The sequence below is a fragment of the Salmo salar genome, chromosome 02 (assembly GCF_965601325.2).
Source record: "Salmo salar chromosome 02, fSalSal1, whole genome shotgun sequence".
Lineage (NCBI taxonomy): Eukaryota > Metazoa > Chordata > Actinopteri > Salmoniformes > Salmonidae > Salmo > Salmo salar.
The window spans coordinates 9,140,710-9,166,209 of NC_138292.1; the positions used below are offsets into that span (position 1 = coordinate 9,140,710).

At 44.3% G+C, this 25,500-nt stretch overlaps 2 protein-coding genes across 6 annotated transcripts in view; one reads left to right on the forward strand and one right to left on the reverse strand.

Annotated features, from left to right (window-relative positions):
* LOC106594551 (protein PALS2) overlaps positions 1 to 1,950 on the forward strand; it is a 60,230-nt gene extending 58,280 nt beyond the window's left edge. For both annotated transcript variants that reach the window (XM_082959603.1, XM_082959604.1), the window contains one exon: positions 154 to 1,950. In XM_082959603.1, the coding sequence (XP_082815729.1) occupies positions 154 to 330 (177 nt within the window). In that variant the 3' untranslated portion in view covers positions 331 to 1,950. The remainder of the gene's footprint in view (positions 1 to 153) is intronic.
* Positions 1,951 to 5,417: 3,467 nt separating this feature from the next.
* On the reverse strand, positions 5,418 to 20,237 carry LOC106595006 (gasdermin-E). 4 transcript variants are annotated; one of them, XM_082959608.1, is made up of 10 exons: positions 20,084 to 20,237; positions 19,484 to 19,691; positions 18,117 to 18,309; positions 14,718 to 14,892; positions 11,876 to 11,996; positions 10,807 to 10,926; positions 7,822 to 7,949; positions 6,430 to 6,742; positions 6,165 to 6,238; positions 5,418 to 5,771 (listed from the first exon to the last, which is right to left on the reverse strand). In XM_082959608.1, the coding sequence occupies exons 2-10, from the start codon at positions 19,689 to 19,691 to the stop codon at positions 5,547 to 5,549; spliced, it is 1,557 nt and encodes a 518-aa protein (XP_082815734.1). In that variant the 5' UTR covers positions 20,084 to 20,237; the 3' UTR covers positions 5,418 to 5,546. The 4 variants fall into 4 exon arrangements, with proteins under 4 accessions (XP_082815734.1, XP_082815733.1, XP_082815732.1 ...); XM_082959607.1 differs by having other exon boundaries at positions 19,484 to 19,744; positions 20,084 to 20,224; XM_082959606.1 differs by having other exon boundaries at positions 19,484 to 19,744; positions 20,009 to 20,224.
* Between the last annotated feature and the right edge of the window lie 5,263 nt (positions 20,238 to 25,500).

Genomic DNA, 25,500 nt, shown 5'->3' on the forward strand with positions numbered 1-25,500 from the left:
CCTCTCTCTCCCCTGCTCCCTCTCATCTGCTCCCCCTCTCTCCCCCCTTCTCTTCTGCTCCCTCTCTCTCCCCTGCTCCCTCTCTCTCCCCCTCTCATCTGCTCCCCCTCTCTCCCCCCTTCTCTTCTGCTCCCCCTCTCTCTCTCCCCCCAGGAGACAGATCTGAAGAAGACTGTGGATGAGAGCGCCAGGATTCGCCGGGCCTACAGCCACTACTTTGACCTGACCATCGTTAACGACAACCTGGACAAGGCCTTTGAGCAGCTGCAGGTGGCCGTGGAGCAGCTGTGTTCTGAGCCCCAGTGGGTCCCCGTCAGCTGGGTGTACTGAGAGACACCGGTCCTGTCCTCTCCTGCTGCCCTGCCTGGTTAGGCTGCTCCCTACTGGGCTGGAGGACACGCCGCCTGCTGCTGGGCCCAGCAGTACATGGAGACTAGGAAGAGGTTGTCCCTAACCACCACGGTTGGGGTCAATTCCATTTCAATTCAGTTAATTCAGGAAGTAGATTGAGGAAAAGTGGAATGTCAGTGAACTTCCTAAATTGACAGAATTTAAATGGAATTGACCCCTACAGGGATGTGAGAGCTGAGGACCCATTGAGACTTGTGTATGTATGGGACTTTACCATGCAGACCCACCCCACCAGGCTGTCTGCTCTGCACCACAGGCCCCATCTGTTCACTATGCAACACCCTGGATATGTCCCAAATAGCACCCTATTCCCTATGTAGTGCACTACTTCTGACCAGCACTACATGGGGAGTAGGGAGCTATTCGGAATAGAACCAATGTTCACAATATACAAGAAGTACTTTATTTATTGAACATAGTTTTCTAACTTTAACTTAACTACCTTTCTGTCCATATGGATATGGAACGAGAAACAAAATCATGGAGTTGAGGATATTTTACAAATATTTAATGTTTTATTTTATCACTGTTGGTTGCTCACAACTACTACAATATTTATCATAAGGTTTAGAACAATAATAGACGAGTATTTATTCTGAAAGAAGATGTGAGGAGGGCTTGCTTTGTGACGATACCTCAGTGTGTTAAACCTCTTCTCAGTTTACATCGCATACAGTACTTCATCTCCTGTTCCTTATATAGTGCACTACTTTCACCGGAGCCCTATCAGCCCTGGTCAAAAGTAGTGCACTACATAGGGAATAGGGTGCCATTTGGGACACTGCGCTACATAGGGAATAGGGTGCCATTTGGGACGCACACCTGGTCTCACGTCATCTCTGAACCCTCCATGTAGAATAACAGCCATGTTCTCTCTTTAAGGCAGACTAAGGGCTGAGAGAGAGAGATGGTAATATCACACCACATCTGTGAGATAAAGGTCTTTGTTGCTGTTTCTAATACTATTTCCACCCTTGTTACGTTGCTTTCTGTGTTAGGAGATGGAGAATGGTTTCATTAAAGGTTGACTCAGCCAGATGACGTTGTGTGCACAAAGTTAACACATAGTGGATCCATTTCCTCGACAACTAGGGAGCGTTGAAGCGTGAGGTTAAACTACTCTGCTGTTTTGGTCCCGTAGCTACCACGTTGTAGCAGTGTGAAGTGCACATGCGCAGATACTTTGTGTGACTGTATGAGAGCATAGTCTTGCATCTTGCTCATCTCTATATCTTCGTTGCAACGCCATCTGGAGGAGTCTACTTTTAATTCCATTGTATTGTAAATGTCTGCCTGTTAGCCCGGTCTGTACGGTGCTGTGTTTTATGTTGGAATAATATTTCCAGGATACTCGTCTGGACCTTGACAGTGTACTGCATCTCAGAGAACCATCCCTTTTTCATGTGATATTACTGAAACTTAACTGTTTTCTTAACCAATTGCCATATCTACTTAAAAGTTATATATTTTACAATTTCAACAGAGCAAAACATTGTATTTTCAGATGTGTCAAATAAATTAACTTTTTTTTTTACACAACTTGCACTTATCTCAGGTAATATCTTCATCATATCTGGAGTGTTTAAAAAATGTGACTTAATTAGTTTCACAGAAGGGTAAATTTGTTTATTAAAAAAAGAACAAATAATATTTCAAAGGTCAAAATGTCTCTGTTAGTCAATAGAAACAACCATTTGGCTTAGTTCACTAAATGTCAGTAGTTAGTGCCTTCAGGAAGATTCACAACCCTCAACTTTTCCCACATTTTGTTGTTACAGCCTGAATTGTTTTGATTTACATTTACATTTTTTATCACTGGCCTGCACATGACACCCCATAATGTCAAAGTGGAATTCTTTATTTTTACAAATGAACTAAAAATGAAAAGCTGAAATGTCTTGAGTCAATAAGAATTAAACCCCTTTATGGCAAGCCTTTAACTTAAATCTATGGCAATACCTGAAAATGGTGGTATAGCAATGATTAACAGCCAATTTGACAGAGCTTGAAGAATTTAGAAAGGAATGTGCAGATGTTGCAATATCCAGGAGTGGAAAGTGCTTAGACTTACCCAGAAAGACTCACACCTGTAATCACTGTCAAAGGTGCTTCTACAAAATAGTGACTCGGGTGTGAAAACTCATGTAAATGATATTTTTGTATTTCATTTTCAGTAAATTTGAAAACATTTTTTAACATACATGTTTTCACTTTTATTATGGGGTATTTGTGTCTAGATGGGTGAGGAGATTCAGGCTATAACAAAAAATATGGAATAAGTCAATGGGTATAAATACTTACTGAAGACAATCTCTGTACTGAACAAAACATGTAAAGTTTTGGTCCCATGTTTCATGAGCTGAAATAAAAGATCCCAGAAATGTTCCATACACACAAAAAGTTTCTCAAATTATGTGCTCACAATTGTTAACATCCTTGTTAGTGAGCATTTCTTCTTTTGCCAATTTAATCCATCCATCTGACAGGAGTGGCATATCAAGAAGCTCATTAAACAGCATGATCATTACACAGGTGCACCTTGTGTTCAAGTTGAGGGAGAGTGCAATTGGCATGCTGACTGCAGGAATGTCCACCAGAGAATTCAATGTTTATTTCTCTACCATACGCTGCTTTCAAAGTCGTTTTAGAGAATCTGGCAGTATGTTCAACTGGCCTCACAACTGTGGACCACTTGTAACCACGCCATCCCAGGACCTACACATCAGGCTTCTTCACCTGCGGGATCGTCTAAGACCAGCCACACGGACAGCTAATGAAACTAGGTTTGCACAACTGAATCATTTCTGCACAAACTGTCAGAAACCGTCTCAGGGAAGCTCATCTGCGTGCTCGTCATCCTCACCAGTCTTAACCTCACTGCAGTTTGGCGTCGTGACTGACTTCAGTGGGCAAATGCTCACCTTCTATGGCCACTGACACGCTGGAGAAGTGTGCTCTTCACGGATGAATCCCAGTTTCAACTGTACCGGGCAGATGGCAGACAGCATGTATGGCGTCGTGTGGGCGAGCGGTTTGCTGATGTCAACGTTGTGAACAGAGTGCCCCGGGGTGGCGTTGGGGTTATGGTATTGGGCAGGCATATGATACGGACAACTAACACAATTGCATTTTATCGATGGCAATTTGAATGCACAGAGATACAGTGACGAGATCCTGAGGCCCATTGTTGTGCCATTCATCTGCCGCAATCACCTCTTATTTCAGCATGATAATGCACGGCCCCATATCCCAAGGATTTGTACACAATTCCTGGAAGCTGAAAATGTCCCAGTTCTTCCATGGCCAGACGTCACCCATTGTGCATGTTTGGAATGCTCTGGGTCGACGTAAGACAGCCTGTTCCAGTTCCCGCCAATTTCCAGCGACTTCACACAGCCATTGAAGAGAAGTGGGACAACATTCCACAGGCCACAATCAACAGCCTGATCAACTATTTTTAAAGGTATCTGTGACCAACAGATGCATATCTGTATTCCCAGTTGTGAAATTCATAGATTAGGTCCTAATGAATTTATTTAAATTGAACGATTTCCTTATATGAACTAACTCGGTAAAATCTTTGAAATTGTTGTTTATATTTTTGTTCAGCGTAGCTTTGCTGGAGGCCATTTTCCCTGAAAAGCCTCATAATTGATGTTTGGTCCATACAGTACCATGTTACCAGACCCCCTGTTTTCCTCCAAACTACTCTTTACTTTTCTAAAGCCAGTAGAGTCGACCAACTGTCCAATCATTGCCATTTTTACATTTAAATGTACTGTAGGTCATTTAGCCAACACTTATCTAGAGTGACCTGAATATATGGCGTGGTAAACACCAGTAAAATGGAAAGGAAAATCCTTACACTGCTGCTCATGCTCCCAGGTGATTTTCTAACGTTTCGACCCTGGGAGCGTGAGCAGCGTTTTCCATGAGTTTTGCCTACAACTCCAGCACCTGCGGAAAGTACCTGGATGTCCATATGTTCTCCAGCTGTTATAAATGGTGTAAAGTTTTAGTATCCTGACAGAAAAAGAGCATAATGAAATGAGGACCGTCCTTGTAACTTGCCATGCAGGAGAAAAGATCCATGGAAAAGGGGAAACAAAGAACTTCTCAGTCTGTATCACTGAAGAGTTAGATTGCACAGTAGAAATTAAGAAAATGTTCCTGTTTTTTTTAAGCCGGCATTCAGCGATTTACCGTGAATGTGTTCTCCGCTAAAGCAGGAACATTGCCTTTAAATTTAACACACTGGAACGCTGAACTTTTACGATATGGATTGAATAAATCCCTTAATGCTCCCAATTCTGAGGAGTAGTTTTAGGCCAGCATCCAAGACACGTGTAATGCACTGCTCTATAATAACGACTTTTAAAGGTAATTTACGCTTTATGCACCTTTTGCCGTGAATGCAAATCTCCAAAAACCAAAAAATGCCTTTAAAAGGATCATTGTCAGCTGTCCAGTGCACTACTCCATAACGTGCCTTGGATTGAATACCGGCTTTTAAAACACTCAACAGTTCTTGGTTGTAGTCTTAATACTGATCCTGTAAGGTTATACCACTCCTATTGGCCATGACAACGTCATCCGGTAATAGTGCCTTCAGAAAGTCTTCACACCGCTTGACTTTTTTTCACATTTTGTTGTTACAACCGGATTTTAAAATGGATTACATTGAGATTTTGTGTCACTGATCTACATACAATACCCCATAATGTCACAGTGGTATTGTTTTTCGAGATGTTTAAAAATGAAAACCTGGTTATGGCAAGCCTAAAGTTCAGGAGTAAAATCACAAGTTGCATGGACTGTGTGTGCAATAATAGTGTTTAATATGATTTTTGAATGACTACCCCACACATACAGTTAACTGTAAGGTCCCTCAGTCGAGCAGTGAATTTCAAGCACAGGTTCAACAAAGACCAAGGAGGTTTTCCAATGGTTCGCGAAGAAGGGCACGTATTGGTAGATGGGTAAAAAAAGCAGACGGTGAATATCCCTTTGAGCATGGTGAAGTTATTTATTACACTTTGGATGGTGAGTCAATACATCCAGTCACTACAAAGATACAGGGGCCCTTCCTAACTCAGTTGCCGGAGAGGAAAGAAACCGCTCCTCAGTCTCTCTCCTTACACTAAAGAGGCCAGGCCTTTCACAGTGATACTCATGACTAGAGGAAGGTATCCAGGCTGGTCCTTCATCTCTGTCCTCAGTGTGTCCTCCTCTCTCTTCAGTGTAACTTTAGAGTGACCAAAGAGACTCTCTGTCCTCCCAAACACCTCCTCCGTCAGAACAGCCAGACCTGCATCTCTCAGAGAGAGGGTCTCCCCACTCCCTGCTGCCACATGCTGCACCTGGAGGACAAGCAGCACAGGAATATGATTATATACTGCGATGTCATGTCTGTAAGATGCAATGACAATTTCAAAATGGAGAATGAAGTATTGTAATAATAATTTGGGGGTGTTTATATTTGTCCTGTTACACACAAGTGTGTAATGGAAAGGTGTTTGTTGCATATCCCGACACCCACAGGGAGTGGGGTCACGGCTAGGGTTACTGGCCCAACGCTCTAACTGCAAGGCTACCTGCCACCCTTAATCTATTCCAAACAACTATTGGAGGAATTGAACCTTTATTTAGCTTAGCCAAGTGGTGAACAGGTCACACAGTACAATATTTTTGAAGAAATATACAGACTTTTTTTTACCAGGCTAAGTGTAACAAAAGGGGAAGTGTGAACTCACCAGGATCTGCAGGGCCTGTAAGACTGGAGGACTGCAACAGGGTCCCAACACAGAGAGACCCTCATCTGTCATTCCTGAGAAATAAAGATTCACAGATGGCGTGAAACAGGAAGTGGTTTTCAGAGCATTGTGGGGACTGAGAAAATAAAATGTTAATGAAGTGAGATTACAGTTTTCCTGATAAATGCAATTGCTAGAGACTTGTGAACTGAACTGGCACTTAATATTCAACTAGTCAACTAATGTTCAGTGTTCAGTGTCTCACCATCCATGGCACTGATAATGAGATGAGTGGCACTGAGGAGGGAGGGTGTCTGGCTGGAATCACTGAGGAGGGAGGGTGTCTGGCTGGAATCACTGAGGAGGGAGGGTGTCTGGCTGGAATCACTGAGGAGGGAGGGTGTCTGGCTGGAATCACTGAGGAGGGAGGGTGTCTGGCTGGAATCACTGAGGAGGGAGGGTGTCGGGCTGGAGTCGGAATGCTCTAGAAGGTCCAGTATGGCCTGGACTGTCTGCATCTGATTCGCTTCCTTAACCTCACCCAGGTCAGCTGTCTTACCTGTGCACATCTGGTCCAGCTGTGAGAAGAAGAGACATTATTAGAAAGAATAGGTGAGATGTGTGGTTTGTTTTTTCCTGCTAAACTTAGTTGAATGTACTGACTGTAAGTCACTCTGGATAAGAGTGTCTGGTAAATGAGTCATATGTACATGTAAACACAAGAGTGAAGGTTAGAGACAGAAGATATTTAAGATACTATGGTAGACTATAATGATGACAGACTGAACGTAATGAGAAGTTAGTATGTTCAGTATTCTGAAAGGTTAGAGACAGAAGATATTTAAGATACTACGGTAGACTATAATGATGACAGACAGGATGTAATGAGAAGTTAGTATGTTCAGTATTCTGAAAGGTTAGAGACAGAAGATATTTAAGATACTATGGTAGACTATAATGATGACAGACTGAACGTAATGAGAAGTTAGTATGTTCAGTATTCTGAAAGGTTAGAGACAGAAGATATTTAAGATACTACGGTAGACTATAATGATGACAGACTGAATGTAATGAGAAGTTAGTATGTTCAGTATTCTGAAAGGTTAGAGACAGAAGATATTTAAGATACTATGGTAGACTATAATGATGACAGACTGAACGTAATGAGAAGTTAGTATGTTCAGTATTCTGAAAGGTTAGAGACAGAAGATATTTAAGATACTATGGTAGACTATAATGATGACAGACTGAATGTAATGAGAAGTTAGTATGTTCAGTATTCTGAAAGGTTAGAGACAGAAGATATTTAAGATACTACGGTAGACTATAATGATGACAGACTGAACGTAATGAGAAGTTAGTATGTTCAGTATTCTGAAAGGTTAGAGACAGAAGATATTTAAGATACTATGGTAGACTATAATGATGACAGACTGAACGTAATGAGAAGTTAGTATGTTCAGTATTCTGAAAGGTTAGAGACAGAAGATATTTAAGATACTACGGTAGACTATAATGATGACAGACAGGATGTAATGAGAAGTTAGTATGTTCAGAAAGCTGCTGATTTCATGTCCAGTAATCCGCTCATAATAAAGTGTGTCTAACTGTAGGACTGTGTGTGTGTTTGGGCCCTGTTTCTGTACGTCCCACTCACCACACTCTCCAGCACACTGACTGCCTCTCTGTCCACCATGGTTGTCTTGAGGAGCTGGAGCAGAGAGGAACGTGTGGCTGCTGGCAGGACTGACAGCAGCTGGAAATGACCACTCAGTTTCTCCAGTTCTGTCAACACAAACACTTTTCATCCAGTGGAAGTTTGACTCAGCTGCCACCGTATCACAGAGATTTCACAACCAGAAAACTATCATATGTACGATTTATTCTGCAACCACGATGGGACATGAATAATGTATGAATTTATTTTAAAAAAATGAATTGTCAGAGAAAATATAATGATCTCTCCAAGGCAGTGCTATCCTTTAACCTTTAACCTTTTACATGAAGGCACACGATCCTGCTTATGAGCTCTTTTGTTGATATTACCCATTTATTTATCTATCTAAGTTCAGAATAAATTCTTATTTACAACAACAACCTAGGAACAGTGGGTTAACTGCCTTGTTCAGGGGCAGAATGACAGATTGTTACCTTGTCAGCTCAGGATTCGATCTAGCAACCTTTCGGTTACTGGCCCAACGCTCTAAACCACTAGGCTACCTGCTGGTTACTGGCCCAACGCTCTAAACCGCTAGGCTACCTGCTGGTTACTGGCCCAACGCTCTAAACCACTAGGCTACCTGCTGGTTACTGGCCCAACACTCTAAACCACGAGGCTACCTGCTGGTTACTGGCCCAACGCTCTAAACCACTAGGGTACCTGCTGGTTACTGGCCCAACGCTCTAAACCACTAGGCTACCTGCTGGTTACTGGCCCAACGCTCTAAACCACTAGGCTACCTGCTGGTTACTGGCCCAACGCTCTAAACCACTAGGCTACCTGCTGGCTACTGGCCCAACGCTCTAAACCACTAGGCTACCTGCTGGTTACCGGCCCAACGCTCTAACCACTAGGCTACCTGCTGGCTACTGGCCCAACGCTCTAAACCACTAGGCTACCTGCTGGTTACTGGCCCAACGCTCTAAACCACTAGGCTACCTGCTGGTTACCGGCCCAACGCTCTAAACCACTAGGCTACCTGCTGGTTACCGGCCCAACGCTCTAAACCACTAGGCTACCTGCTGGTTACCGGCCCAACGCTCTAAACCACTAGGCTACCTGCTGGTTACCGGCCCAACGCTCTAAACCACTAGGCTACCTGCTGGTTACCGGCCCAACGCTCTAAACCACTAGGCTACCTGCTGGTTACCGGCCCAACGCTCTAAACCACTAGGCTACCTGCTGGTTACCGGCCCAACGCTCTAAACCACTAGGCTACCTGCTGGTTACTGGCCCAACGCTCTAAACCACTAGGCTACCTGCTGGCTACTGGCCCAACGCTCTAAACCACTAGGCTACCTGCTGGTTACCGGCCCAACGCTCTAACCACTAGGCTACCTGCTGGTTACCGGCCCAACGCTCTAAACCACTAGGCTACCTGCTGGTTACCGGCCCAACGCTCTAAACCACTAGGCTACCTGCTGGTTACCGGCCCAACGCTCTAAACTACTAGGCTACCTGCTGGTTACCGGCCCAAGGCTCTAAACCACTAGGCTACCTGCTGGTTACCGGCCCAACGCTCTAAACCACTAGGCTACCTGCTGGTTACCGGCCCAACGCTCTAAACCACTAGGCTACCTGCTGGTTACCGGCCCAACGCTCTAAACCACTAGGCTACCTGCTGGTTACCGGCCCAAGGCTCTAAACCACTAGGCTACCTGCTGGTTACCGGCCCAAGGCTCTAAACCACTAGGCTACCTGCTGGTTACCGGCCCAACGCTCTAAACCACTAGGCTACCTGCTGGTTACCGGCCCAACGCTCTAAACCACTAGGCTACCTGCTGGTTACCGGCCCAACGCTCTAAACCACTAGGCTACCTGCTGGTTACCGGCCCAACGCTCTAAACCACTAGGCTACCTGCTGGTTACCGGCCCAACGCTCTAAACCACTAGGCTACCTGCTGGTTACCGGCCCAACGCTCTAAACCACTAGGCTACCTGCTGGTTACCGGCCCAACGCTCTAAACCACTAGGCTACCTGCTGGTTACTGGCCCAACGCTCTAAACCACTAGGCTACCTGCTGGTTACTGGCCCAACGCTCTAACCACTAGGCTACCTGCCGGCCCTACATAAACAACCTCTGGACCTTCATGGTCCTACGGTAGGATACGCTAGACATTGGCCCTGTACACACTCATGTCGTATGTACAACGCATTTGGCACAACGAGCTTTTCTGGACAAAAATAATTACACAAGCGTTGTGGACTGTGGAGCCACGGCACAATGATTGAGTAAACATTTCTGTGGGGACAATTTATCACAAAAATAACAGTTGTAACACAACAACCATTGTGTTAAATGTGTTGTAAATCAGTTGTACAACCTGAGTGTGACAGGGTCATTAAGAGTTTCACATAAAGAACAACATGTAACATTCCATTCAGTATACGTCTACCACTAGACCAGGGACGGGAACTTTGATGGGGGTTGGGGCCACAAAAAATACGAACTCATCCTGAGGGGCCGCAGTGGCTCGCGGGTCTGCCTACCCACATCCATTCCCACACATGCAGTCAGATTTTGCCCTAAGCAACAATGTTTGCAGTTTTTAATATGATATCTGAGTGAGAGTGACTAACCAAATCAACGGGGGTGCTTCTACACCTGCATTGCTTGCTGTTTGGGGTTTTAGGCTGGGTTTCTGTACAGCACTTTGAGATATCAGCTGATGTCACAAAGTTTAGACAGCTGGTTAGAATAACTTAGCAATCTAAAACATGTTGATCCACAACCAAAAACTGTTGATCCACAACCAAATGTTGAAACTGCACCTTGTGAATTCTACTATTCTAACTCTCAACAGGAAGTTGAGACCCCGACTGAGTTCCCCTGCCAGAAATCTAATGATAATAATAATAACAACTATTTAAATTGGTACGTGGGCCTACAAAAGGAGGGGAACTTCCATTAGTCTCGTTACCTCTCTGAAAGCAGCTTTTCTTTGGGGTGTCGTCGTGAGCGCCAGGCACCCCCACTAAGCTCTTCTTAACAGGCCCATCCACCTCAAACCCCCCAAGAGTGTCGGACATTAGGCACAGCTCTGAGGACAAGAGTGTCGGACATTAGGCACAGCTCTGAGTACAAGAGTGTGGGACATTAGGCACAGCTCTGAGGACAAGAGTGTGAGACATTAGGCACAGCTCTGAGGACAAGAGTGTGGGACATTAGGCACAGCTCTGAGGACAAGAGTGTGGGACATTAGGCACAGCTCTGAGGACAAGAGTGTCGGACATTAGGCACAGCTCTGAGGACAAGAGTGTGGGACATTAGGCACAGCTCTGAGGACAAGAGTGTCGGACATTAGGCACAGCTCTGAGGACAAGAGTGTGGGACATTAGGCACAGCTCTGAGGACAAGAGTGTGGGACATTAGGCACAGCTCTGAGGACAAGAGTGGCGGACATTAGGCACAGCTCTGAGGACAAGAGTGTGGGACATTAGGCACAGCTCTGAGGACAAGAGTGGCGGACATTAAGCACAGCTCTGAGGACAAGAGTGGCGGACATTAGGCACAGCTCTGAGGACAAGAGTGTGGGACATTAGGCACAGCTCTGAGGACAAGAGTGTGGGACATTAGGCACAGCTCTGAGGACAAGAGTGTGAGACATTAGGCACAGCTCTGAGGACAAGAGTGGCGGACATTAGGCACAGCTCTGAGGACAAGAGTGGCGGACATTAGGCACAGCTCTGAGGACAAGAGTGTGGGACATTAGGCACAGCTCTGAGGACAAGAGTGTGGGACATTAGGCACAGCTCTGAGGACAAGACAAGGAGACAGTAGTATGAACCTATTAATACAGACACACATTCAAATACAATGGACAAACTGAACATGAACAGAGACCATGTACATAATAAGGCATTGTAATATACAACCTACATAGTCTGATTATGGGTCCAGGTGAGAGTTTTTCATTCCCACTACAGTTTAAAACATTTGTTTTCACCTGAGAAACTGGAAAATAAACAGGAAAATAAAGGCTCCCTCACCATAGTGTCCGTTGAGTTTGATCTCCAGCTCAATAATGCAGTAAGCGATGACGGTATGGGCAGGAATCTCCAGAGACACGTTGCTGTCTTTGTGCAGACTGCTGTTCTCCTTCACAGACACCTGTGGACAGTGGTGTAAAGTACTACTTAAGTCCTTTTTGGGGGTATCTGTATTTTACTATTCAGATTTTGACAACTTTTACTTCACTACATTTCTAAAGAAAAGAATGTACTTTTTACTGTATACATTTTCCTCCGACACTCAAAAGTACTCGCTACATTTTGAATGGTCCAATTCACACACTTATCAAGAGATCATCCCTGGTCATCCCTACTGCCTCTGATCTGACGGACTCACTAAACAGAGAACATCCCTGGTCATCCCTACTGCCTCTGATCTGGAGGACTCACTAAACAGAGAACATCCCTGGTCATCCCTACTGCCTCTGATCTGGAGGACTCACTAAACAGAGAACATCCCTGGTCATCCCTACTGCCTCTGATCTGGAGGACTCACTAAACAGAGAACATCTCTGGTCATCCTACTGCCTCTGATCTGGCGGACTCACTAAACAGAGAACATCCCTGGTCATCCCTACTGCCTCTAATCTGGAGGACTCACTAAACAGAGAACATCCCTGGTCATCCCTACTGCCTCTGATCTGGAGGACTCACTAAACAGAGAACATCCCTGGTCATCCCTACTGCCTCTGATCTGGAGGACTCACTAAACAGAGAACATCTCTGGTCATCCTACTGCCTCTGATCTGGCGGACTCACTAAACAGAGAACATCCCTGGTCATCCCTACTGCCTCTGATCTGGCGGACTCACTAAACACAAACGCTCATTTGTAAATGATGTCTGAGTGTTGGAGTGTGCCCCTGGCTATCTGTAAATGATGTCTGAGTGTTGGAGTGTGCCCCTGGCTATCCGTAAATGATGTCTGAGTGTTGGAGTGTGCCCCTGGCTATCTGTAAATGATGTCTGAGTGTTGGAGTGTGCCCCTGGCTATCTGTAAATGATGTCTGAGTGTTGGAGTGTACCCCTGGCTATCTGTAAATGATGTCTGAGTGTTGGAGTGTGCCCCTGGCTATCTGTAAATGATGTCTGAGTGTTGGAGCGTGCCCTGGCTATCTGTAAATGATGTCTGAGTGTTGGAGTGTGCCCCTGGCTATCTGTAAATGATGTCTGAGTGTTGGAGCGTGCCCCTGGCTATCTGTAAATGATGTCTGAGTGTTGGAGTGTGCCCCTGGCTATCTGTAAATGATGTCTGAGTGTTGGAGTGTGCCCCTGGCTATCTGTAAATGATGTCTGAGTGTTGGAGTGTGCCCCTGGCTATCTGTAAATGATGTCTGAGTGTTGGAGTGTGCCCCTGGCTATCTGTAAATGATGTCTGAGTGTTGGAGTGTACCCCTGGCTATCTGTAAATGATGTCTGAGTGTTGGAGTGTGCCCCTGGCTATCTGTAAATGATGTCTGAGTGTTGGAGTGTGCCCCTGGCTATCTGTAAATGATGTCTGAGTGTTGGAGTGTGCCCCTGGCTATCTGTAAATGATGTCTGAGTGTTGGAGTGTGCCCCTGGCTATCTGTAAATGATGTCTGAGTGTTGGAGTGTGCCCCTGGCTATCTGTAAATTAAATAAAACAAGAACATGGAACCACCTGGTTTGCATAATATAAGACATTTTAAATGATTTATACTTTTACTACTTAAGTATATTTTAGCAATTCCATTTACTTTTGATACTTAAGTATATTTAAAACCAAATTCTTCTAGACTTTTACTCAAGTAGTATTTTACTGGGTGACTTTCACTTTACTTCAAGGGAAATGAACAAGTGCACATGAGGGATAACTAGGATATAGAATAAGAGCCTAACATGACAAGGCAGTGTTAATAAATCCTGAATAGTCATTCACATGACTACTCATTTCACTCCACATACATTAAAAACCATTCATCTGTGGCCTTGCTGGTCCAGCAGTAATGACGCAGCCTCCAGCACACATAGGCCTATCTGCGGTGTTGGCATAGGTCCAATCCAGCCTCCAGCACACATAGGCCTATCTGCGGTGTTGGCATAGGTCCAATCCAGCCTCCAGCACACATAGGCCTATCTGCGGTGTTGGCATAGGTCCAATCCAGCCTCCAGCACACATAGGCCTATCTGCGGTGTTGGCATAGGTCCAATCCAGCCTCCAGCACACATAGGCCTATCTGCGGTGTTGGCATAGGTCCAATCCAGCCTCCAGCACACATAGGCCTATCTGCGGTGTTGGCATAGGTCCAATCCAGCCTCCAGCACACATAGGCCTATCTGCGGTGTTGGCATAGGTCCAATCCAGCCTCCAGCACACATAGGCCTATCTGCGGTGTTGGCATAGGTCCAATCCAGCCTCCAGCACACATAGGCCTATCTGCGGTGTTGGCATAGGTCCAATCCAGCCTCCAGCACACATAGGCCTATCTGCGGTGTTGGCATAGGTCCAATCCAGCCTCCAGCACACATAGGCCTATCTGTGGTGTTGGCATAGGTCCAATCCAGCCTCCAGCACACATAGGCCTATCTGCGGTGTTGGCATAGGTCCAATCCAGCCCGCTGCCCTTTGAGGCAACCTCTTTCTTTCCCTGCTGTTATCCTCTCTCTCTCTGTTTAATAAAGTCAGAAAATACCTCGTATATATGTTTATATATTAAAGATTCATCTATACAGGGTAAACTACATGGTTAACTTCAACATTAGTAAAATACATTATCCAAGCCTAACAATAGTTAAATAAAGGTTCAATTATTATTATTATTTATTTTTTCTATATAAATCCTACAACTCTCTCCATCTACCTGGGTGCTCTTGGGCCCACAGAAGCTCAGCAGCTCCTCTAACTGCCCTCCCTGCTGGACCTCCTCTATGACCGAACACGGCTGGGTCGTCACAATCCTCTCCTTCACCACCCCAAACACCTCCCTGGTCTTCTCACGGGTCTGCTGCATCAGACAGTGGGACATGTCCAGAAGCCTGCAGGAGAGACAAATCAGAGAGTTGTCCTTTGATGAGGGCAAAGATGATTCAAGTTATGTTTCTTGGATGATTATAAAGTAGCTTGGAGAAATCCAGTCTGTTTGTGACAACATTCCACTCCTCATTGTGCCAAACATGACAAGCAGTGGCAAGGAGTGGAATGTTAGCACAGACAGACTGGATTTCTCCAGGCTACGCATAAAGCTGTATTCAGCTTCATTAATACATTTACTGGTATTATAAATCTATTTTCCTTTTTCAACTATAGCATACATATGGTGTTGGGCAGTCAGAATACAGTCAGCTCATATGGTGTTGGAATACAGTCAGCCCATATGGGTAGTTAGAATACAGTCAGCCCATATGCTGTTGGTAGTTAGAATACAATCAGCCCATATGGGTAGTTGGAATACAGTCAGCCCATATGGGTAGTTAGAATACAGTCAGCCCATATGGTGTTGGTAGTTAGAATACAATCAGCCCATATGGGTAGTTAGATTACAATCAGCCCATATGGTGTTGGTAGTTAGAATACAGTCAGCCCATATGGGTAGTTAGAATACAGTCAGCCCATATGGGTAGTTAGAATACAGTCAGCCCTTATGGTGTTGGGTAGTTAGAATACAGTCAGCCCATATGGTGTTGGGTAGTTAGAATACAATCAGCCCATATGGGTAGTTGGCACCATCTCCCAGTCCCTGCCACTGAAAAACATCCCCACAGCATGACGCTGCCACCTCCATGCTTCACTGTAGGGATGGTGCCTGGTTTATTCCAGACGTGACGCTTGGCATTCAGGCCAAAGAGTTAAATCTTGGTTGTAGCATCATACCCAAGACTCTAGGCTGTAATCATTGCCAAAGGTGCTTCAACAAAGTACTGAGTAAAGGGTTGAATACTTATGTAAATATAATATTTCAGTGTTACATTTTTTGACATTTATTAGAAAACAAAATTAAAAACCTGATTTTGATTTGCCATTATGGGGTATTGTGTTTAGACTGATGAGAGAAAAAAAAACAATTGAATCAATTTTAGAATAAGGCTGTAACGTTAAATTTTTGGGGGAAAAAGTCAAGGGGTCTGAATACTTTTGAAATGCACTGTACAGTCGTGGCCAAAAGTTGTGAGAATGACACAAATATTAATTTCCACAAAGTTTGCTGCTTCAGTGTCTTCAGATATTTTTGTCAGATGTTACTATGGAATACTGAAGTATAATTACAAGCATTTCATAAGTGTCAAAGGCTTTTATTGACAATTACATGAAGTTGATGCAAAGAGTCAATATTTGCTGTGTTGACCCTTCTTTTTCAAGACCTCTGCAATCCGCCCTGGCATGCTGTCAATTAACTTCTGGGCCACATCCTGACTGATGGCAGCCCATTCTTGCATAATCAATGCTTGGAGTTTGTCAGAATTTGTGGGTTGTTTGTTTGTCCACCCACCTCTTGAGGATTGACCACAAGTTTTCAATGGGATTAAGGTCTGGGGAGTTTCCTGGCCATGGACCCAAAATATCGATGTTTTGTTCCCCGAGCCACTTAGTTATCAGGTTTGCCTTATGGCAAGGTGCTCCATCATGCTGGAAAAGGCATTGTTCGTCACCAAACTGTCCTGGATGGTTGGGAGAAGTTGCTCTCGGAGGATGTGTTGGTACCATTCTTTATTCATGGCAGTGTTCTTGGGCAAAATTGTGAGTGAGCCCACTCCCTTGGCTAAGATGCAACCCCACACATGAATGGTCTCAGGATGCTTTACTGTTGGCATGACACAGGACTGATGGTAGCGCTCACCTTGTCTTCTCCGGACAAGCTTTTTTCCGGATGCCACAAACAATCGAAAAGGGGATTCATCAGAGAAAATGACTTTACCCCAGTCCTCAGCAGTCCAATCCCTGTACCTTTTGCAGAATATCAGTCTGTCCCTGATGTTTTTCCTGGAAAGAAGTGGCTTCATTGCTGCCCTTCTTGACCCAAGGCCATCCTCCAAAAGTCTTCGCCTCACTGTGCATGCAGATGCACTCACACCTGCCTGCTGCCATTCCTGAGCAAGCTCTTTGCTGGTGGTGCCCCGATCCCGCAGCTGAATCAACTTTAGGAGACCGTCCTGGCGCTTGCTGGAATTTCTTGAGCCTTCTTCACAACATTTGAACCGCTCTCCTTGAAGTTCTTGATGATCCGATAAATGGTTGATTTAGGTGCAATCTTACTGGCAGTAATATCCTTGCCTGTGAAGCCCTTTTTCTGCAAAGCAATGATGACAGCACGTGTCTCCTTGCAGGTAACCATGGCTGACAGAGAAAGAACAATGATTCCAAGCACCACCCTCCTTTTGAAGCTTCCAGTCTGTTAATCGAACTCAATCAGCATGACAGAGTGATCACCAGCCTTGTCCTCGTCAACACTCACACCTGTGTTAATGAGAGAATCACTGACATGATGTCAGCTGGTCCTTTTGTGGCAGAGCTGAAATGCAGTGGAAATGTTTTTTTGGGGATTCAGTTCATTTGCATGGCAAAGAGGGACTTTGCAATTAATTGCAATTCATCTGATCACTCTTCATAACATTCTGGAGTATATGCAAATTGCCATCATACAAACTGAGGCAGCAAAGTTTGTGAAAATTTATATTTGTGTCATTCTCGGAATAGGGTGCAATTTGGGATTCAGCCTGTGTGTTTTCCTTTCACTAACCACTGACTCTACTGTAGGAAGAGGTGAACTGAGTGTACCCTAGGCCTACTGTAAGAACAGGTGAACTGAGTGTAACCTGGGGTTACTGTAGGAACAGGTGATCTGAGTGTAACCTGGGGTTACTGTAGGAACAGGTGATCTGAGTGTAACCTGGGGTTACTGTAGGAACAGGTGAACTGAGTGTAACCTGGGGTTACTGTAGGAACAGGTGAACTGAGTGTAACCTGGGGTTACTGTAGGAACAGGTGATCTGAGTGTAACCTGGGGTTACTGTAGGTACAGCTGAACTGAGTGTAACCTGGGGTTACTATAGGAACAGGTGATCTGAGTGTAACCTGGGGTTACTGTATGTACAGGTGAACCGAGTGTAACCTGGGGTTACTGTATGTACAGGTGAACTGAGTGTAACCTGGGGTTACTGTAGGAACAGGTGAACTGAGTGTAACCTGGGGTTACTGTATGTACAGGTGAACTGAGTGTAACCTAGACCTACTGTAGGTACATATTAGAGAGAGAGGAACTCACTTGTCTTTGGAGTCGCGCAGCAACTTCTGTACATCCACCTCCTCTTTCTTCAGGCTGCCGAAGGACGACTGGAGTTTAGATGTGTCTTTCCCCTCCACTTTAAGGTTTACAGCAACCAAATTTGACTCAAAGTTTCCTGATTTGTTGTCACCAAATGTCCCTTGGTACTTTAGGAAATCAGTCTTGACCACAACTGTAGGAGGCAAGCAAAAATGTTTTTAAAAATTCTTCTAGCTCTGTCAAATTGTTTTTTGATCATAGATTTTCAAGTAGATTTAAGATAAAACTGTAACTCAGCCACTCAGTGACATTCACTGTCTTTTTGGAGCAACTCCAGTGTAAATTTGGCCTTGTGTTTTAGGTTAGTGTCCTGCTAAAAGGTGAATCTGCCTGTGCTTAGCTCCATTCCGTGTATTTTTTATCCTGAAAAACTCGCCAGTCCTTAACGATTACAAACATACCCATAACATGATGCAGCCACCACTATGCTGGAAAATATGGACAGTGGTATTCAGTAATGTGTTGGATTGGATTTGCCCCAAACATAACACTTTGTATTCAGGACAAAAAGTGAATTGCTGTAAAATGTTTTGCAGTATTACTTTAGTGCCACGTTGCAAACAAGATGCATGTTCTGTACATGCTTCCTTCTTTTCACTCTGTCAATTAGGCTAGTATTGTGGAGTAACTACAATGTTGTTGAACCATCCTCAGCTATCTCCTATCACAGCCATTAAACTCTGTAACTGTTTTAAAGTAATCATTGGCTTCATGGTGAAATCCCTGAGTGGTTTTCTTCCTCTCTGGCAACTGAGTTAGGAAGGACGCATGTATCTTTGTAGCGACTGGGTGTATTGATACACCATCCAAAGTGTAATGAATAACTTCACCATGCTCAAAGGGACATTCCATGACAGCTTTTTTTTTACCCATCTACCAATAGGTGCAAAACCTCCCTGGTCTTTGTGGTTGAATCTGCGTTTGAAATGCACTACTCGACTGAGGGACCTAACAGATAAACATAATTCCACTGTGACATTATGGGGTATTGTGTTTAGGCCATTGACAAAAAAAATCTAAATGTAATCCATTTTAAATTCCGGCTGTAACGCAACAAAATGTTAAAAGTCAGGGGGTGTGAATACTTTCTGAAGTCACTGTATGTATCATTATGTATCATGATAGGATCCTCTTCATAATCTTTCCAGTAGCATGGATAACAGAATCTACACTCAGATCTTTCACAAGGAACACATTCACACAGCATCACACTGAGGGAGAGAGGAGCCTATACCTGCAAACAAACAGGTAGCAAGTACAGGTGTGCAGCCTAATCATTTCAACTGAAGGGCTGCTCTTGTGTTTACCTGGGGTTAAGGGTGTGTCTCCAGTCAGTACATCACTGAGGGTAAAATCAGTGGGCAGGTACTTGGGTTTCTGCCAAATCCAAAAACGCTTGCGTTTCACAACCAGTGAGAGAGGGACCAGTTTGTCTGAGTCAATCAGACTGGACACAGGGATCAAGCTGCCATCATCTATCTCCTCCACAAAGTTTCTTGTGGCCGTGGAAAACATCTTCAATGGGAGACAGACACAGAAATGGTCGAGGATGATGTCTCTGTTTGCAACTGATAACAAACACGACAAGAACACAAGATTAATAATACGATAATATTCACATTGAAAAGTTCCCATTCATTTACTATCTAAAAAAATACAACGTTAAAGACATGACCTATGAGCCATATGAGTAGCAGACTGGATACGCTCAGAAATCAGACTACACAGAGTCAAAATACTGTGGTTGTTATTCGTAAACGTTCATGGACGTCTATCTATGCGTTCATAATTCACGACTCAAAATGTTGAAAATTGAAACTACTGCTACCTACAGGAGCAATATATTTGACCGTTTATCCTGGCTATGTCCTATCCGAACGCGAAAGCCCGTTCTAAGTTAGAGTTACCGGTTTAGATAGAGGTAGATATTCTGTCGCAACAGCAGAAGAAACACCGTAATAACATGAGGTTCGCTCCAGCCCTTTCTCCAGCCACGTTCACGGGGTGTGGTTTGGTTCTGTCTCTCTGTGCTTCAATCTCCACCTCCTGTCCAGGGCACACCAGCTTCACAGTCAAACCAGAGGTTCTCATTGTTCTTGCTGTGGTAAAACATTGCAAAATAATGTAGCCATGATGATAATATTTTATTACATGTTCATAGATAGACAAGCTTGGTTCCACGAAGACAAATATGATACATATTAAAGTATAAGTAAATACATAAACTACAGTAGGCCTACATGCAAAAAAATAAAACGAATTAATGTACAGTAATGGGCATTTCTGTATTGATTTATTCGTATATTGTTTTATAAATGTTTCTTCACACGTGTCTATTTACTTATTCTTACATTTTTTTCACCGCTCCAAGTTTCTTTGCATCATCAACAATATGTTAGCATGGGCAGCGCTAGCCTGTGCACAGACCTATTGGGGGGTAAAGTATTTTGCAAAACTATTTTGAACTGGAATAGCCTAAATGCTGCACCTGTTAATAATGATCAACACAATTCTAGTGAAAATAGAACATTGTAAGAAATACTGTAGACTGCCATTACTATATCCAACCCAACTCTATTTGTTGCCACTGTCATGTATCCCAGTGGGTTTAACGTTTTTGACCCCGGACTCCCAAAAAGGAGTGGTACAAAACTTGTGACCACCGCATACGTGCATGCACGTGTGCACACGCGAACATGCGCGCATAATTGCTCCTCAAATGTAGCCTGTCATTACAGCCATAAGCGAAAAGAGTATCCATGTTTTGCTAACAATAGCTAGCCAGTTAGTGCTAGCTACTTGGCTGGCTAGTGGTTAACTAGCCTAGCAGCACACTTATGCAGGGAAAACAAGCCTACCAACTAAACTAAAGATCTTTACAACTTTTGAACAAACATAATTTAGTCATAGAAAGTAAATCATAAGCTTCCTACATTGGTAACACCAAAGTTAAAGTTTGGTAGCAAGGTCCAGCTAGTCAAAATGTTGCAAACATTTGAGCAGAGTTAAGTACCTAGGCCAGGCCTACTCTACTCTACTCAAACGTTTGTAACATTATATAGTCTATTAGTATATAGTCTCGGTTAATGATATTTGATGTTCATTAATGTTTTGGATATGTGTACTAAATAGCCCTCTACTTTTTTTATTTTCAAGGCACAAACACCAGTGAATGGAGACAGCATCTGGTGTTGATCTCGGAGCCCCAGCGCTGCCTGTTCACCGGCCCTAAACACTACCTTTGCCCCCAGTACTGACTGGTGATCGGCCCCCAGCGCATCTCCCGCACTGAGTTGCAGTGCAGATTTAGAAACAATCTAGTAGCAGGGGTGTGATCTCCTCAGCGATGCCACAGAGCAGCAGCAGTAGTAGCAGGGGTGTGATCTCCTCTGAGATGCCACAGAGCAGCAGCAGTAGTAGCAGGGGTGTGATCTCCTCAGCGATGCCACAGAGCAGCAGCAGTAGTAGCAGGGGTGTGATCTCCTCAGCGATGCCACAGAGCAGCAGCAGTAGTAGCAGGGGTGTGATCTCCTCAGCGATGCCACAGAGCAGCAGCAGTAGTAGCAGGGGTGTGATCTCCTCTGAGATGCCACAGAGCAGCAGCAGTAGTAGCAGGGGTGTGATCTCCTCAGCGATGCCACAGAGCAGCAGCAGTAGTAGCAGGGGTGTGATCTCCTCTGAGATGCCTCAGAGCAGCAGCAGTAGTAGCAGGGGTGTGATCTCCTCTGAGATGCCACAGAGCAGCAGCAGTAGTAGCAGGGGTGTGATCTCCTCTGAGATGCCACAGAGTAGTAGCAGGGGTGTGATCTCCTCTGAGATGCCACAGAGCAGCAGCAGTAGTAGCAGGGGTGTGATCTCCTCTGAGATGCCACAGAGCAGCAGCAGTAGTAGCAGGGGTGTGATCTCCTCAGCGATGCCACAGAGCAGCAGCAGTAGTAGCAGGGGTGTGATCTCCTCAGCGATGCCACAGAGCAGCAGCAGTAGTAGCAGGGGTGTGATCTCCTCTGAGATGCCACAGAGCAGCAGCAGTAGTAGCAGTAGTAGCAGGGGTGTGATCTCCTCAGCGATGCCACAGAGCAGCAGCAGTAGTAGCAGGGGTGTGATCTCCTCAGCGATGCCACAGAGCAGCAGCAGTAGTAGCAGGGGTGTGATCTCCTCAGCGATGCCACAGAGCAGCAGCAGTAGTAGCAGGGGTGTGATCTCCTCTGAGATGCCACAGAGCAGCAGCAGTAGTAGCAGGGGTGTGATCTCCTCAGCGGTGCCATTGACTTGTTTATTGTGTTATTGGCTTGTTTATTGTTTACTCCATGTGTAACTCTGTGTTGTTGTCTGTGTCACACTGCTTTGCTTTAGACTCTGACAGAGCTCCAGAGTTCCTCTGTGGAGATGTGAGAATCTTCCAGAAGGACAACCATCTCTGCAGCAGTCCCCCAATCAGGCCTTTATGGTAGAGTGGCCAGACGGAAGCCACTCCTCAGTAAAAGGTACATGACAGCCTGGATGCCAAGCGTCACTTCTGTAGGAAACTTGGCACCATACCTACGGTGAAGCATGGTGGTGGCAGCATCATGATGTGGGGATGTTTTTCAGTGGCAGGGACTGGGAGACTAGTCAGGATTAAGGGAAAGATGAATGGAGCAAAGTACAGAGAGATCCTTGATGAAAACCTGCTCCAGAGCGCTTGAGACCTCAGACTGGGGCGAAGGTTCACTTTCCAACAGGACAACAACCCTAAGCACACAGCCAAGACAACGCATCAGTGGCTTCGGGACAAGTCTCTGAATGTCCTTGAGTGGCCCTGCCAGAGCCTAGACTTGAACCCGATCTAACAACTCTGGAGAGACCTGAAAATAGCTGTGCAGCGACGCTCCCCATCCAACCTGACAGAGCTTGAGAGTATGTGCAGAGAACAACGGGAGAAACTCCTCAAATACAGGTGTGCCAGGCTTGTACCATCATACCCAAGAAGACTCAAGGCTGTAATCGCTGCCAAAGGTGCTTCCACAAAGTACTGAGTAAAGGGTCTGAATACTTACAGTTGAAGTCGGAAGTTTACATACACCTAGGTTGGAGTCATTAAAGCTCATTTTTCAACCACTCCACAAATTTCTTGTTAACAAACTATAGTTTTGGCAAGTCGATTAGGATATCTACCTTGTGCATGACACAAGACATTTTTCCAACAATTGTTTACAGACAGATTATTTCACTTATAATTCACTGTATCACAATTCCAGTGGGTGAGAAGTTTACATACACTAAGTTGACTGTGCCTTTAAACAGCTCGGAAAATTCCAGAAAATGGTGTTATGGTTTTAGAAGCTTCTGATAGGCTAATTGACATCATTTGAATATATTTGAGGTGTACCTGTGGATGTATTTCAAGGCATACCTTCAAACCCAGTGCCTCTTTGCTTGACCTCAAGGGAAAATCAAAAGAAATCAGCCAAGACCTCAGGAAAAAATTGTAGACCTCCACAAGTCTGGTTCATCCTTGGGAGCAATTTCCAAACACCTGAAGGTACCACGTTCATCTGTACAAAAAATAGTACGCAAGTATAAACGCCATGGGACCACTCAGCCGACATACCACTCAGGAAGGAGACGCGTTCTGTCTCCTAGAGATGAACGTACTTTGGTGCGAAAAGTGCAGATCAATCCCAGAACAACAGCAAAGGACCTTGTGAAGATGCTGGAGGAAACAGGTACAAAAGTATCTATTTCCACAGTAAAACGAGTTCTATGTCGACATAACCTGAAAGGCCGCTCAGCAAGGAAGAAGCCACTGCTCCAAAACCGCCATAAAAAAGCCAGACTACGGTTTGCAACTGCACATGGGGACAAAGATCGTACTTTTTGGAGAAATGTCCTCTGGTCTGATGAAACACAAATAGAACTGTTTGGCCATAATGACCATCATTATGTTTGGAGGAAAAAGGGGGAGGCTTGCAAGCCGAAAAACACCATCCCAACCGTGAAGCACGGGGGTGGCAGCATCATGTTGTGGGGGTGCTTTGCTGCAAGAGGGACTGGTGTACTTCACAAAATAGATAGCATCATGAGGCAGGAAAATGATGTGGATATATTGAAGCAACATCTCAAGACATCAGTCAGGAAGTTAAAGCTTGGTTGCAAATGGGTCTTCCAAATGGACAATGACCCCAAGCATACTTCCAAAGTTGTGGCAAAATGGCTTAAGGACAACAAACTCAAGGTACTGGAGTGGCCATCACAAAGCCCTGACCTCAATCATAGAAAATTTGTGGGCAGAACTAAAAAAGCGTGTGCGAGCAAGTAGGCCTACAAACCTGACTCAGTTACACCAACTCTGTCAGGAGGAATGGGCCAAAATTCACCCAGCTTATTGTGCGAAGGTTGTGGAAGGCTACCCGAAACGTTTGATCCAAGTTAAACAATTTAAAGGCAATGCTACCAAATACTAATTGAGTGTATGTAAACTTCTAACCCACTGGGAATGTGATGAAAGACATAGAAGCTGAAATAAATCATTCTCTCTACTAAGATTCTGACATTTCACATTCTTAAAATTAAGTGGTGATCCTAACTGACCTAAGACGGGGAATTTTTAATATGATTAAATGTCAGGAATTGTGAAAAACTGAGTTTAAATGTATTTGGCTAAGGTGTATGTAAACTTCCAACTTCAACTGTATGTAAATGTAATATTTCAGTTTTTTTATTTTATCAATTTGCTAAAATATTGTCTAAAAACTGTTTTTGCTTTGTCATAATGGAGTATTGTTTGTAGATTGATGAGGGGAAAAAACTTTAATAAATGTTAGAATAAGGCAGTAACATAACAAAAAGTGGAATGCATTGTATACACAATTCATGCCTCAGTTGACTCAAGGGTTGAAAATCTATTTTATCCTGTCTCCCCCCTTTCATCTACACTAATTCAAGTGGATTTAACAAGTCACATCAATAATTGATCATAGCTTTCACCTGGATTCACCTGGTCATGAAAGAGCAGGTGTTCTTAATGTTTTGTACACTCGGTGTTTGTTGGATTTATTCTTCTGGGGAGTGCCAATATGGATGATCGTTGGCTTCAAAGCCTTTCATTGGCCAATACATAGCATCAGCAATCCAAGGTTTATATACATCATTGGTTGTCATACACAGCCTAAAGCTAACCAACATCCTGATACAGCCGTGCTATTCTAGGAGATAAACCAAAGGCTATAATTATGCTATTTGTAGCATATACCCAATGTTGCTAGTCTAGGAGATAAACCAAAGGCTATAATTATGCTATTTGTAGCATATACCCAATGTTGCTAGTCTAGGTGATAAACCAAAA